Source organism: Rutilus rutilus, assembly GCF_951802725.1.
Source record: "Rutilus rutilus genome assembly, chromosome: 9".
Taxonomy (NCBI): domain Eukaryota; kingdom Metazoa; phylum Chordata; class Actinopteri; order Cypriniformes; family Leuciscidae; genus Rutilus; species Rutilus rutilus.
In genome coordinates, this window is record NC_140223.1 from 33,530,324 (window position 1) to 33,545,620 (window position 15,297).

General features: G+C 37.9%; 1 protein-coding gene across 2 annotated transcripts in view; it reads right to left on the reverse strand.

Annotated features, from left to right (window-relative positions):
- Positions 1 to 13,177: 13,177 nt before the first annotated feature.
- atp1b3b (ATPase Na+/K+ transporting subunit beta 3b) overlaps positions 13,178 to 15,297 on the reverse strand; it is a 30,799-nt gene continuing 28,679 nt past the window's right edge. For both annotated transcript variants that reach the window (XM_084420008.1, XM_084420007.1), the window contains exon 7: positions 13,178 to 14,151. In XM_084420008.1, coding sequence (XP_084276134.1) covers positions 13,984 to 14,151 — 168 coding nt within the window. In that variant the 3' untranslated portion in view covers positions 13,178 to 13,983. The remainder of the gene's footprint in view (positions 14,152 to 15,297) is intronic.

Below are 15,297 nucleotides of genomic sequence, written 5' to 3' on the forward strand. Positions count from 1 at the left end.
CGCCTAATTCGGGACAGTTGGCAACCTTAGTGACAGTATCATCCTAAACCAGCAACCCTTCGCTCAACACCACCATCTACAGGCCGATGAGTGTACAGTCACTAAATGTGCACATAAATTAATTTATTTTATACCCCCCCATGGATGAAATTCTACGAAACTTAGCATACCCCCAGAGGATGTCAAGTTAATCATACACATGAAATATGGTGCAGTTCTGAACATCTCAACTGAAGATAGGGGCGATTAAAGCAGAATAATATTGCATTTTCATTTTTTATGGGAAGGGGCGCAAATCACTAATGAGTGAGTATGGGCTAGGTTGATGTGGGCCCTTAAGAGCAACATACCATAAAATTTCTTCATCCTCTGTGCCACGGTTCAGGTAGTTATTTAGGAAAAACTGCATTTTTTGGGTTTGGCTTTTCACCAGGGCTGTACCCTCAAGGGTACAATATTGTACCTTAACCTTTAAAATAAACGGTACATATATGCAACTTTTAATGCTTTTTGACCCTCAAAAAGGTACATATATGTATCTTGAGGTCCAATAATAAGCCCTATTAGTGTAGTTAGTACCTTGGGGGACAGAAATGGACTCCTACTGTAACCCTATTTCTGACAGTGTACGAGGGAATGGACGAAGACCCTGCCCACACTCCCACCACTGAGGGTGAGCTGCCGCTGACCTTTGTATTTTTTATGATTTGAAAGAGGATACTTCTATTAATCTCCCACCCATGCTGGTCCCGTCCAGTTCAAAGTCTCCTGTGTCTCCAGAGTTCCCACCCAGCCTCCCTCTCCCGCCTCTTCTAAAATCAGCCAGTCCGTCAGCCCCGCTTTCACTGGTTCCCTTCAGCCCCTCGACTTCTCCTCTAACCCTGTTGTGAAGATCTGCCTGAGGTCTTCCAGTCTCCAGCTCAAAGCCCGTCACTCCAGCTCGGCTCGTCGACCAGACGGCTCCACTTTGGCTCCTCCCTCCCTCTGTTCCACCTGGGACCATCGTCCTTACGGCTCCACCGGGCTCCCTCGTCCCTCTGGCGCCGCTTTGGTCTGACGTCGTTCTGCCTGTGCCGGGCCTTCAGCTACGCTTCGTCCATCCACTCTTTCGGCTCCATCGGGCTCCGCCTTCTCTCCGTTTCGTTTATCAGCGCCTTCCAGGAGGGGGGAGCTACTGTAACAGTGATGTTCTGTTTTCTTCGGTTTCATTACCAAGGTGTTTTGTTTGAAAATCCCTGATTTACATGCGAATTTCAACATTTTATCAGTTATACTAATGTCTCAACTGTATTAAGATGAATGGAAACTATTAAGACAAGCATTGGTCCTTCATAAGAGTTTTATGCATAAAGTTTAATAAGGGACACAATAGAACATTTGAGGCACCTTTAGTTGTTACACCGTAAGCTTTGCCCTAGATCACACCTTCAAATTATTTTGTCCACCTATAAATAACTTGAAGGTGAAACACATCTTTGCATTGGCTTAATACCAAAAACATGCGGCAAGCAAATTGCTGTCCTGTCAATTATTCAGCTGCTCTTGTATTAAAAGATCTATTATTCAAGAGGAAGAAAACCTGGCTGAAAGAGTTGTAAATTAGTCTAGCAAATCAAATACGGGTGCCTTTCATCATAAAGACCAAGACAGAACACCTGTTTATTCATTAATGCTGAAATAACCTGTCACAATAGGGCACCTTAAACGCTTTGATCCAAATGCGTTGGTTTCATGATGCTCCGTTTTCTGTGTTAACCATCTCAACAAACTGGAGGAAGCTCAATATAATGATTTTGAAGTGATTATGAGTCTATAAAGCTTCAGTTTCTATTAAATAATAATGTGCACTTGTATAACCATCTACATTCGGGTCCTGCTCATTTAACTGCTAATACATCACCACCTTGTGGTAACCAGAAGAGTTACATTACCAACCTCTCACAATGAGCTGAAGATGAGTGATTTTGCCAAGACAGCTGTCTGGTGGGCAGTCTTTTACATACTATATATTTTCCAAGTATTTTAATTAGGCCTATAGAGAACCATTTAAATGTATTGTTATTTATTAAAGGTAAAATCATTTGAGCTGCAAACGACTAGTCCCAGCAGGCACAGTACGTCAATGTGACGTCAGGAAGACGTTGGACTCCAGCTAATCCAACGTCAGTCAGACGTCATATTTTGGTTGAAAATGAAAGTCAGGTTGACGTCTAAACCCAACGTTTGTTTGGCGTTAAGCTCCAACGTCAGACAGATGTTGCATTTTGGTTGGAATAAGCACTGCAAAAAAATGCACCGCAGCACATTAAATCTGTGAAGATCTCAGCAGAGGAGGATTAAACAACTCCACAAACAGCATTACCAGCTTCACTTACCAGATTTACTTTATTTAATTTCCGGTTTAATGAAATTAATAGCTGTATTTTAAAGTCACTGTGATGGTGGTTAGCGTTTGCTTTAGTTGGACCCTTGACCCTTGCCTTTATAGTAAAAAAATTTCTCTGGTTGCTATAATTGTGTGTTTATAAAGCACATTTATTGTGGCAAAAAAGCCTAGAGAAAATGAGATTAGGTGATGTTGGCTGATTATTGATGATGAAATCATCATGTAATTGCCTGAATACCTGATCTTATTCAGAGTCTAATGTTTTGATTATATTGGACTCGTGTTTTTAATGTTTTATAATAGAAGCTATTTAATTTTCAGCATGAGAGCAATGTTGTTTAACAAATAATATAAAGGATTTTAAAAACATTTAGTGCATTAAACTTTTTCCTCTACATTATTACTTAAGAGTATGACTCTCAACAATGGTGACAATCAATGCTTAATGCTGCAGTGCATGCTTGGTACCACTCACCCATATCTCCCAGCATGCATTGCGGCATTACTAAATGATGCAGCTGGATTTTTTGTAGCTTGTTTTATGCTCAGAGTTGATCTGATTATCTGGATATTTTGTTTGATTGTCACCATTGTTGAGATTCATATGCTGTTTCTTGATGTCTGTGTGTGTCTAAGTAATGCCATAGATGAAAGGTTTTTGTGCACTAAATAGTTTTAAAAACCAAGTATATTTTTTGATAAACAACACTGCTAGATCTGCTGTAGAATCAAATGACTTCTATAATGAATAAAACAATATTAAAACCACAAGTACTATATAATCAAAGCATTAGACACTGAATAAGATCAGGGATTCAGGCATTTACATGATGATATCATCATCATCATCATCATCAACAAACAGCCAACATCACCTGATCTCATGGCTTTTTTAGCTACAACAATCATGCTTTATAAACACACAATTATAACAGCCAAAGAAATTATTCTACTAAAGAGTCAAGGGTCAAGAGCACAACTAAATCAAACGCTAACCACCATCATGGTGACTTTAAAATACAAAATATGATTTCATTAAAATGGAAATTAAATAAAGTACATCTGGTTAGTGAAGCTGGTAATAAGTGTACGGCCATGCATTTCACCTTTTTGTTTGGTTTATTCCAACCAAAATTCAACGACTGCCCAACGTTGGAGCTTGACGTCAAACAAACATTGGATTTAGACATCAACCCAACTTTCATTTTCAACCAAAATCCAACGTCTGACCGACGTTGTAGTCTATATCCTGTGCCTGCTGGGGTTGTTTGTGAACTAAATCACGAGCGAGCTGTGCTAATGTGGACATTTACATTTAGACTAGCTCTCATACGTAGGGTTAGGGGTTTGAACAAACTTTGTAACTTGTCAGAACTTTGTTCTTTGTGAGTGATGCCACAAATCGTGCAGTTGAGGTGTGCTGTTAACTTTCTCAGTGATTAGACTTTTCAACTGACTAATAATAACACACAAGTTTTGCACACTCAAGCTCTGCTAACATTTTACTCAGAAAGTCTAGGTTGTATTTTATGCTTTCCTTCCTAGCTTTGCGACACTGTTCCAAGGTCACTGTAAGTAAACATTATTTGTCCTTGATTACGTGAACACTTTTATAAATAGTACTCAGCAAGGGGGATATCATATCTGCACTGTACTGTATATTAAAATTGCTGTCAATTCATATTTACGAGTTAGGAAATCGTAAGATGTCAGGTGCGTTCAAGACACTTTCGTCGAAGCAAGATGGTGCTGTACCTTCTCTTAATTATCTACACAAAAATACAGCAAGGTTTTTAAACTCTACTTCTAGAAAATGAAGAAAGAATGTTCTTCAGGTGTGTGTTTCATAATAATTAATTTATGAAGCCACAGTTATCTTTATCGTTACATACATTGGTGTATTACAATGATATTATATTTTGTGCAGGATTTTGTTGTAAATAAAGAAAATCTGACAATGTCACTGCTAAATACCTGTAAGTATTGTGGTATTCCGCCACATTTCTCACTGACTCGTAAACTCAGGGCTTACAGAAGTTCCATCATGGCTTGAACAATCATCATGATTTTACTATATAGAAATGCAGAAATGTACATTTCCTAATAAAGGTGTGTCCACGTTCCCGTTCATCTTTGTAAACTCGTAATTTCGGAGACCTCCGCCTTGTTCCCCGTGACCGCTGCCACCTGACCACTGCAGATTCATTTTGCCGTTGATAGTGTTGCTTTAGAATCGCATAATTCCGAGTCCGATGACGTGAACATCTCAGAGTAGGATGTCACGTGTTGTCATCTTGTAATTAGTTACGGCATGGCATGAACGCAGCATCAGCTACATTGTTTCTTATACAGTCCCATTAAACAAAGGCAGTCATTCTGCATGCCAAGCCAACGATTACATAACATGCGAGATACTGATTTAATTTAGAAGGGATTGCATAATTATAATGGGGAGGTCTTGCGTGTTTTACATTGAAATCAACAGAAAAGAGGACAGCACCAATAAGATTAGCATTGAAGGCACCAAATGGGTTTGATCTTAAAGGTGCCCTAGAATTTGAAATTGAATTTATCTTGGCATAGTTAAATAACAAGAGTTCAGTACATGGACATGACATACAGCGAGTCTCAAACACCATTGTTTTCTCCTTCTTATTTAAATCTCGTTTTTGAAAAACACCCCTGAAAAATAGGCGAATCTCCACATAACACCGACTGTGACGCAACAGTCGGGATCATTAATATGTACGCCTCCAAAAATTTGCATATGCCAGCCCATGTTCAAGGCCAGGCGGAACTGCGCAGCCGAATCATCGCCCGAATCATTTTTCTTCGAGAGACATCATGGCTTGCAAACGAGCGAAGCATGTCAGTTGCTCAGTGTTTGGATGTACAAATGAACACAAAGGTATTTTTTTAGTTCCTTCATCCGAGCCTTTGAAGAACCAGTGGGTTATGTGAATGTCTGATGTGTAATTGTTCAACTTCAGACAGATAATATTTCTCTCAAAGTCGTTCAATACTGTTTATGCATCAGTAAATCAAGCCAGTGACTAAACGATCAACTTCACGTCGTTTCTCTTAGTAGGATGAAAATAATCGTACTTAAACTGTGATTAATATATATACAGAAAGAAAGCGATCAAAGAACAATCCCTTTCCATTCGCTCAAGCTGTCAATCACACAGCGCGAGTTTATCTGGACACTTGCCAAACTCGTTATGAAATCAATGACACTGTTACACTGCACAACGAAGCTTTTACTGTACGTACATCATGTTTGCATTAGTGAGAGTACAGAAAGTGCATTGCAATGATAAGATCTTCATTCAAGTGATCAACAGGCTTACACTGAAGTCTCACAGCAGCCAATCACAGCAGTGGGCGTTTACACTGAAGTCTCACAGCAGCCAATCACAGCAGTGGGCGTTTACACTGAAGTCTCACAGCAGACACGCCCCTTCAAACAGAGCGTTCAAATCAGAGGCTAAAATCAGGCTAGGAAAAATGCCTTTTATTTCTAAATTATAAAAAAAAATTATCTAAACAAGTAATAAAAACTCAGTGAGTGTTTTAGCGCAATTTTCTCACGTCATGGGATCACAACACTACGAGATAGTAAATGAAAGAGAAAATAAGTTGCTCGAGAATATAACTTTCTCTTGAAATTCAAATGAACTTTCTGAAATCAAATCAGCAATGGATAATAAAAAAGGCACAATCACTTGACTAGTTGAACATCATTTTTTTTATTAGCTCATTATTTTTTACATCTTGTGTTCACTCAATATCCTCGATTTTCTCTGTATCAGCTTCCTTTTCTGCTTTGTCCTCTTCAGATTCTTCCTTCTTTTCTGCTTGACTATTGGCTTGTGACTTCGTAAACTCTTCTTCTGCTTTCGAGATATTTGCCAAAACATCCTCTGAAAGCCACGAGTCATCGTAGAAATCAGATACGCCTGATGAGGAAGCCGTTGGTGTGGATGTCGCCATCTTTTGTCGCTTTGCTGAACGTTCTTCCATTTATTTTGCAACAACCTCTTGTCGTTTTCTCATATATTCTTGCTCCTTCTCCAAATCTTGATCGATACCTTCATTGATTTCTTGCCGTAATTCAGTGGAATTAATTGTGCTCATGACTCTTGTGAATACCTTCCTTACGTATTTCTGTGGAACAATAGTTTTATAGGTGAAAAGGCAATATTTTTCTTATTTCCCTTCATATAAAGTTTTAATTAATTTTTGAAGCATAAAGGAAAGATTTTTGATCAATTCTTTTTTTTCAAATATTATTGTAAATTTTAGAAGCTATCGATTGCAATTTGTTTCAACTCGATAGCTATTATATTTGCCGAGAAATTTGCAAAAAACTGAATTTTTTCTGGAATTTCCAGGAAATCCAAAATCTTTTCCTGGATTTTTTTTGTGCGTTCCCGAGATTAGACCTTCCTTAACATAATGCCGAAAACCCGAAGTCCCGAAATCATGAGTTAACAATCGCAATTTTGTCCGGTGGAAAATTGCGCTAAAAACATACTAACATTATAAGGGCACCCCAGGAAACATTCTAAAATAGTAAAATAATCCATGCAAGGGCACCTTTAAACTGTAAATGGCCATGCTGTTGGAGGCCTTAAAGCTCTCAGTAAGTAAAAGTGGCAGGGAGAGATACTATTCTCATGCCAGCACACATCAAACAGACACTTTGCCCTGCAGCTCAGCTTGATACGAGAAGATAAATCCAAACTTATCCTTCTGTCTGCACGTAGAAAGTGATCTGTCCTCTCTCACGGTCCAGAAAGACTCCTAACCACTGCGGGTGAGTTGTGATGGCAGCACTAACCGTGGCCTTCCCTAAACCCAATAATTCAATCCTCAGTCGGGTTAAGGGCCCACTGTGCTTTCCAACATGGTATATAAAGAATTTGCCCTCAGGAATCAATAATGCCTTCCTGTTTGCTTATTTTTCTGTCAGTATGAACAGTTTCATTCTTTTTTATTTCATCTGTGTATGAGCAGATTGAACAAACCAATAGTGATTTGATTTGTAATGCCTGAATTAATATTGGCATGTCAGGCAAATTAAAGGAGTGGTTCACTTTAAAAGGAAAAATTTTTTTTTATATATATAACTCCGATTGTATTAATCTGTAAGAAGAATGTCATATACACCTAGGATGGCTTGAGGGCGAGTAAACCATGGGCTAATTTTCATTTGAAAGTGAACTACTCCTTTAAATCCTGCCATTTAATATTCTTTTTTAAGCTACTCTCTGAAGCAATACTTTCTTGGACACTGGCTGCCATTCAAACTGTATCAGCTTCCAGCCGAGAGCTGTGAGCAGATTGTAAAATTGACAAAAAAAGACAGTTTTGTTATTTAATAAGTTTTGACCATCTGCAGCAGTGAGTTCAGTGGATGTGAAGATCTCCTCAGTTTCACACAGGTGTTCTGACAGAGTAACCACAAGTGTAGATCATCATTTCCATCCACCTATTTTTAGGCACATTTTGGGATATCACATTAAAAAAAAATTGCTGGAAGGAAACGCTGCTTTATTCGCAAATGTTTTATGCGATATTCCAATTTTGTGCATAAGTTAAATTCGCAACTTTGGATGGAAACATATAGCTACTTTGACTATGGACATGTTTGATTACAAGAAAGGGTCACATTTTGACAGTTTGCCTTTACAGGATAGGAAAGTGGAGAACATGGAAAGAGATGGAATGTATTATTATTATTATTTTATTTTTTATTTTTTTTGAAAGTCTGTGTCTGGAACAATGGTAAACAATAAAAAGTGTACATGAAAGGTAGGCCTACTTGAAAAGTAGCAAAAATAAATTATGAGTACATGGTCCAATATAGTTTGAATGTGTCCTTCAGTATACTAGGCCTATATAAATTTGAATCTGTTTTTAAAGAATTCAATCCCTGGGACATGAAAGTTTCTGTGTTAAGTCTACTACTCGGAGTTGCAGACTTGATTACAAAATAATCACACACAGGTGGAAGGAAGCAGAACATAACCAGGCAATGAATCATGGGAAATGCAGTTCATTATAAGATCAATGAGACAGGAGGAGTGCCCTCTGGTGGCTATCGTCGGTACTCCAGCTGACAGGCGTGACAGTCTGAAGTTAAAGTCGCCCATGGCCATAGTCAATAGTTTTATCCCTTAAAACTCATCTTTGATCACCAAAATGACATGGGCCTATTGAAACTTTTTTTTCTTGAGAAAAATTCTTCATGCCTTAAAATAGCTTCAGTGTAACTCTACACCCTTGCCTCATTTAGTATACCTGGTTCTATGAATATGCAAATGAGCCCCGCCTCCACTCACTCACACCAGGGGCACGTTCAACGTTTTGCTACGGTTTCCGGGTTGAACGTCATGTTTCCTGGTAACGGCGTGCACCGGTGTGCAACGGGGTTTGAGATGCGTTTTCTCTTGTTTGGTGGGTGTGTCAGAACTGCAGTCCAATCAGCAGCAACATGTATATAAAGCACGCCGTGAACTCACACAATGGGTTCAAGGAAGGTAATTTACAAATGTGTTCGATGCAGCTCGGTATACTGAGGATATTAGAAGACATGTTTGTCGTAAGTTTTATTGTAAAAATATAGGATATCAACATAATAATGTAGTTGTTTATATTTTTTGCTTCATTGCAAGTGTATGACATTTGGTATAGAAATAAACAATGGTAATTAAGTGCTTTTCCTAAAAATGAGAAAGAAAATACAGGGTATTAAAACAGTATGAACTACAAATAAAGTCAGTATGTGAGGCTAAATAGATGTGTTTTAGTCTGAATTAGGTAAGATGTGTGCTTCCATTTCAGTTTCCACAGATCCCTTCACTCGTTTGGGATGTTCTCTTTTGTTCTGGGCGGCAAGTGCAGTAACTGTAACATCGGACATATTTTGTAGTATTAAACACATATTTATACCGACTTCATCAGGCTCAGAAAATTCTTAAAGGGATAGTTCACTTTGAAATTAATTTTTGATATGTTTTAGCTTACCTCAAGGGCATCCAAGATGTAGGTGTCTTTGTTTCCGCAGTAGTTTCAATTTTGATATTTTTAGGTCAAACCGTTCTTGTCTGTCAGTCATATAATGCAGGTCGATGGTCACTGTCTCAAAACACAAGCACAGAGTCCAAATTAAAACAATTCCCCATCGTCCAAATGAAACAATTCCCCATCATAAGTACACATTGATGGCCTAAGACACGAAATGAGCGGTTTGTGTGAGAAAACGAACAGTATTTATATCGTTGTTATCTCTTGAAAACAGCACACGTCCAAATGATCTGACGGCGCGGGCGGGTATAGATATATACATAGATGTCGCCTAAAACATATCAAAAATTAATTTCAAAGTGAACTATCCCTTTAACAAAGAACACAAAGAATGGCCTTCTCAGCTGCCATAGTTGCAACTCTTGCGTCATCAGAACAGTGTGTTCAACGCATCACCGTTTCTGTTTAAAAACGCAGCCCAGCTCAGAGATCCACTCGTTGACGATCACTCGTTGATCTGATTGGTTACAAGGTAGTTTGTGACGTCGGAAACACCAGCGATTTCAAACCCTGTTTTTGAGACTATCTTTGGCTCACTGCAGTTTTAAGGAGAAAATACTCAGCAATAGTGTTGACTTATGAATTTGCACATGGTTTGTCTTAAAGCATATCAAAAACACCACATAGACATATAAACAACATTAAAAGCTTAATTTTCACCACAGGGGGACTTTAAAGAAACAACCATGTATAAAAGTAATCCTTAAAAAAGGCTCAAAACAAACTTAAGGTGCAGGTTTGCACTTTTCGTGTTCTAACAGGGCTCTGCTGTTCAGAACTGATTGGTTGAGACTGAGTGTTCAGTTAGTGTTCGGTTCACTACTGCCCTCCACTGGTCAACTGATCCTGACTGCACTGCCACTGTACAAGGAGGCAACTTCTCCAAATAAGTCTCTAAATCCACAAATCCCTGTGTTAATACATAAAATATAAATAAAGCCTGTGGTAAACACAACTTGACTATACATTGACATTTTGTTCAACAACAAAAATTACAAAAAGTCAAAGCATGGGCCAAGTTATGTTTACCACAGGATTTATTTTAATGCATAAATAAATAAATAAATAAATAAATAAAAAACATTGAAAAATCTCAAAGGAACCAGCTGCATATTTTTGGATTGCTAAAGCAATCAAGTCTCTTCAGAAAATTTTGGACTAAACCACTCAATTCATATCTCTTTATGAACTTTTTGAAGCGTCAAAGTGGTAGTTGCCTAGACTGTCAATGGAGGGACAGAAAGCTCTCAGTTTATCAAAAAGATCTTCATTTGTGTTCCGAAGATGAACGAAAGTCTTACGGGTTTGGAAAGATATGAGGGTGAGGATTTTAATTTTTGGGTGAAAAAACCCTTTTGGGAATCAGTTCAGATGGCCCAATGGTTCCTAACGAAACAAACAACGTGATGAATGTTTATCACATCATGTGGTCCAAAACTTAAAGACAGAATTCACATGATGGTTCTACATCTGTGCTGAGCAGGACCAGCTTTCTCATAGCAATCCACTGAGAGTGGTTCCAGGTCAGAGGTCAGGTTCCTGCAGGGCAAAAGCTCATTATCAACACACTCTCCAGCCACTTGATCATTCCACTTCTTCTCTCAAGCCCCCGATTTCTGCTCTTGACCCTGAGTGTTAATGCTTCTGTTATCAAGAGCAGGGCAGATCTGAGGCCTGAAAGCCAGTGAAGAGGCACAAGAATTCAGACATTAACTCTCTGAAGTGTCGGCACACACACCAGTCACATGCTGGAGGTTTGTACCTTGTAGATAGTGGCATAAGTGTCAGGTCAGGTCAGGTCACAAAGTGTTGAGGTAGCCTAACTTTTCCCATGATGTTACCAGCAGTAACATCTTGCTTATGCCACTGTTGCTGTTTTTATTAGTTATATTCATTGAATATTTCATGCATTTCTGCCTGTTTGTTTGAACCCTTTTGATCTAAATATTGCACAGATCTTGTGGTCTTTGTTTTGAGACCACATGGTCTTAAGTGGGTTTTCATGCAGCTTCACTGAGGAGAGGCTCGAGTCTGGCCACTTTATTTCAGTAAATTTCTCCCATCTCCATATATGATCATGGAGCTCAACCAGAGAAACCATCAGCTTCTTGGCCTTCTCCATAGATTGCTCATTTCTACCATCTCCATATATGATCATGGAGCTCAACCAGAGTAACCATCAGCTTCTTGGCCTTCTCCATAGATTGCTCAGTTCTGGTCTAGGAACAGTTCCAGTCTTCTTCCATTGGAGGCTATGCTTCTGAACCTTTAATGCAGCAGAATGTTTTTGTAGTTTTCCCCAGATGCCCTTTTTTTTTATTATTATTTGTATTGATACAATCCCGTCTCTGAGCTCTTCAGGCAGTTACTTTTACCTCATGGTTTGGTTTTTGCTTTGATGTGAAGGGGTAGGAATACTTTTACAAAGCACTGTATAAAATCCCGATTCCCGTTTTGTTTTGAGAAAACCCTTCTCTCACAGAATCATGTGATACGCATGACTATGGAAGCTTGTTTCCGCCAATGAATAATAAATAAATAATAATAATAACTTTTTTTCTCACAAATGCGATATATCAAGTCAGAATTGTGACTTTTTTCCTCACAATTGCGAGATATGAAGTCAGAATTGTGAGAAATAAAGTCGCAATTCTGAGAAATAAAGTCGCAATTGCGAGACATAAAGTCAGAATTGCGTGTTATAAAGTCGCAATTCTGAGAAAAAAGTCAGAATTCTGACTTTATATCACGCAATTCTGACTTTATATCTTGCAATTCTGAGAAATAAAGTCAGAATTGCGAGATGTAAACTCGCAAAATTAGATAAAAAGTCGCAATTATCTTTTAAAATGTTTTATTTTGTGGCGGAAACAAGCTTTCATACATGACAGCCACTAGAGGGCAGAATTACAACGTGTTTCTGTCACTATCATTTTTAAACAGGTGACAGACAGTAAGAATTTTTTACAGTCTCATAGCAATTTGTAACTATTCTACGTTTTGGCGAATTTGTGGCCAATTCGTCTGAATCTAAGCGGTACAGAGAAATATTAGTGTGATAAACAGTAGCCTATAACGAAATTATGTATGACGAAAACCACTTCATTGAATAACCAATTATATGAAGGATACATCAGACTATATGACAAGTTGTAAAGGATTAAACATTTAAACAGTCATTTATTTCTATTGCTTTTAAGAGTAGGCCTACATATTGACAAATAATCTGTTTTCTGATTGGTAGCAGGATTATTCTGGCAAAAGGTTGCCATCTCATGTTGCATTTTAACGTCATATTTATGAATTATGAGCAGTTATACACTACTGATCAAGTTTAATATATATATATATATATATATATATATATATATATATATATATATATACACACACTTGATCAAAAGTGACAGTAAAGACCTATTATAAAAACTCTAACCACAATTTTTTATTTATTTTTTACTTTCTATTATTCAAAGAATCCCCCCCAAAAAATTTTTTTCAATTCTATATTTTTTTTCACTCAATGACAGCAGGATTAATTTACAACTTTTATCATTTTGACTTGCATTTTAACATTTCAAATTATTTTCAAGTTAAAAATACATGAAGTTAATTATTTGCGGTTATGAATTTCAACACCTTCCACATGTAGGAATCCAGCAGCTCGATGAAGAAAACACTCGTGCAGCCAAAACAAACCTTTGTTTAAAATCACTTTTATTTCAAGATTTTTAAACTCATACAGATCGTAAGGCATCTGCACAAAGAACAGTTTCTGCAGAGGTTTAAAAAAAAAAAATCACTTCCCTCAGATGGTGGACGGGTTTGATATAGATGTTGTTTTTTTTGGTGTGTTCCCTCCCCCTCCCCCCTCCTTAATTTTTTTTTTAATTTCTCAATAATCTTAAATTACAGCTATTATATAATTTCATACTCTTGATTTCTTACAGCAGTCAGACAAAGTGAGAGCGATGACAGAGGAAAGTGTTTAAAATCCATTAAATATGTACATAGAGGCTTCACATCACACACACACACATACACACGGCAGGCTAAACAGTACTATGAGGGGAGCACATCATGTGTTGATGCATCTATTTACAGGTCCCTATTCTTACTACACGATGACACTAGGTTCTCTCTTACGGGGAGGCGTCGGAGGAGAATCAATGTGACTTGTTTTTTCTACCTTTGCATTTCATTTCCAGTGGGGGTGTTTTTGGATAAAAGGGTGGTTCTGATGAGAAATAAGTCCTAAAACCTTAAATAACGTCACACATCCGCACACTTTCCCAACCCTGACGCAGGGCCAGAGAAGGTCTGCATGCGTCGAACTACACTGTAATCCGGGACGAGTTTTGAACCGGACCCTAGACGAGCATTCGCAGTACGACCCTGATTTAAACTCGCAGGACGCCACATAGGGGACGAGGTGTACGTGATAAACATGAGAAGGGTTTGAGTGAGAGGAACTGACATCGTGCGTCTCCGGGGATTGGCCCAGGCTACTTGGACACGTTGACCCGGAAGGTGACCCGGCCCATGAACTTGTCGCGCTCGTCGTTGTTGATCAGGTCCGATCCCTCCACCTTGCACTCGATGAGGAGCTCAGAGTTGTAGTCTTCCTCAGTCAGCAGAAGCTTCACGGCTACAACGGGCTGGACGTAGCTCGGCTGGTGGAGACCACAAAAATTGGGAGAAATATGGTAAGAAACTCGGCAATAATTAAATATGGTTATGATTACCTATGTCTAGACAAACTTTCCTAAAACTTGAACAAACCCAGAACTTGTTCTTGTGTTCGATCATGTAAAGAAGATACTATTAAATATCTTGTTGTGTGGCTTGATTCTGAACCAAATCACATAATCATGTTTTACACAAAGTCAACTTTGGAACTGGTATTTTACATCAATCTTTCGTAGAAATTTTTTTTAATTTAGTCTGTATTAATGATCTCCCGCAACAGTGTGAAGGGATACGAGCACAAATGTATGCTGATGATACTGTTATTTTTACACATGCGAGAAGTTAAAAGCTGCTACAGACAGGATTACACCGTGGCTGGGACAATCATGTCTTAGCTTGAACATTAGTAAGACAAAAGGAACTTTTCTCAAAAAACAAATGTTAAATCTGATGTTTATTAATGGGGAAAAGATAAAATAGTTAATGAGTTCAATTATCTTGGCATAATATTGGACTCAAATCTCAGTTTAAAAAAAAAAAAAAAAAAAAAAAAAACATTTAAAGAAAATGGTGAGGAATATTAAATATAACTTGGCAAATTTTAGACAAATTAGACCATGTCTCTCTGTTGATGTAGCAAAGACTTTTATGCGTGTATACTCCTTTCTCCTCTCACATGTCTTATTGTCTGACATGTTGGGTTCAAGCTGGTGAAACTGTGATTAAACCCTTAAAATCCCTATATAAACAGACATTAAAAATTTCAGATAAAAAAAAACAAAAGAAAACATTCATTATTGTAGGATCATAGAGAAATTTTTTTTTTTGAGCTTTGGCAATTTTAGACTTTTTTTTCAAGTTTGTGTATGGTTTATAAAATCTGAAATGGCTTGGCTCCTTCTGTATTATGTGACTTTGTTCATTTTCGCTCTGAAAACTCCGAGATCTACCAGATTATCATCCATGAGTAATTGTCTGGTTCTGCATTTGGACTATCGTCTTTTGCATTGAAAGCTAATCAGTGGGATGCCCTACCAGAGGATATAAAAGGGTGTAAAGCTCTTCATCTTTTTAAATTGAAGTAAAATGATTATATATCTTTTTTTAATTGAACCAACTCTGTAAACAGT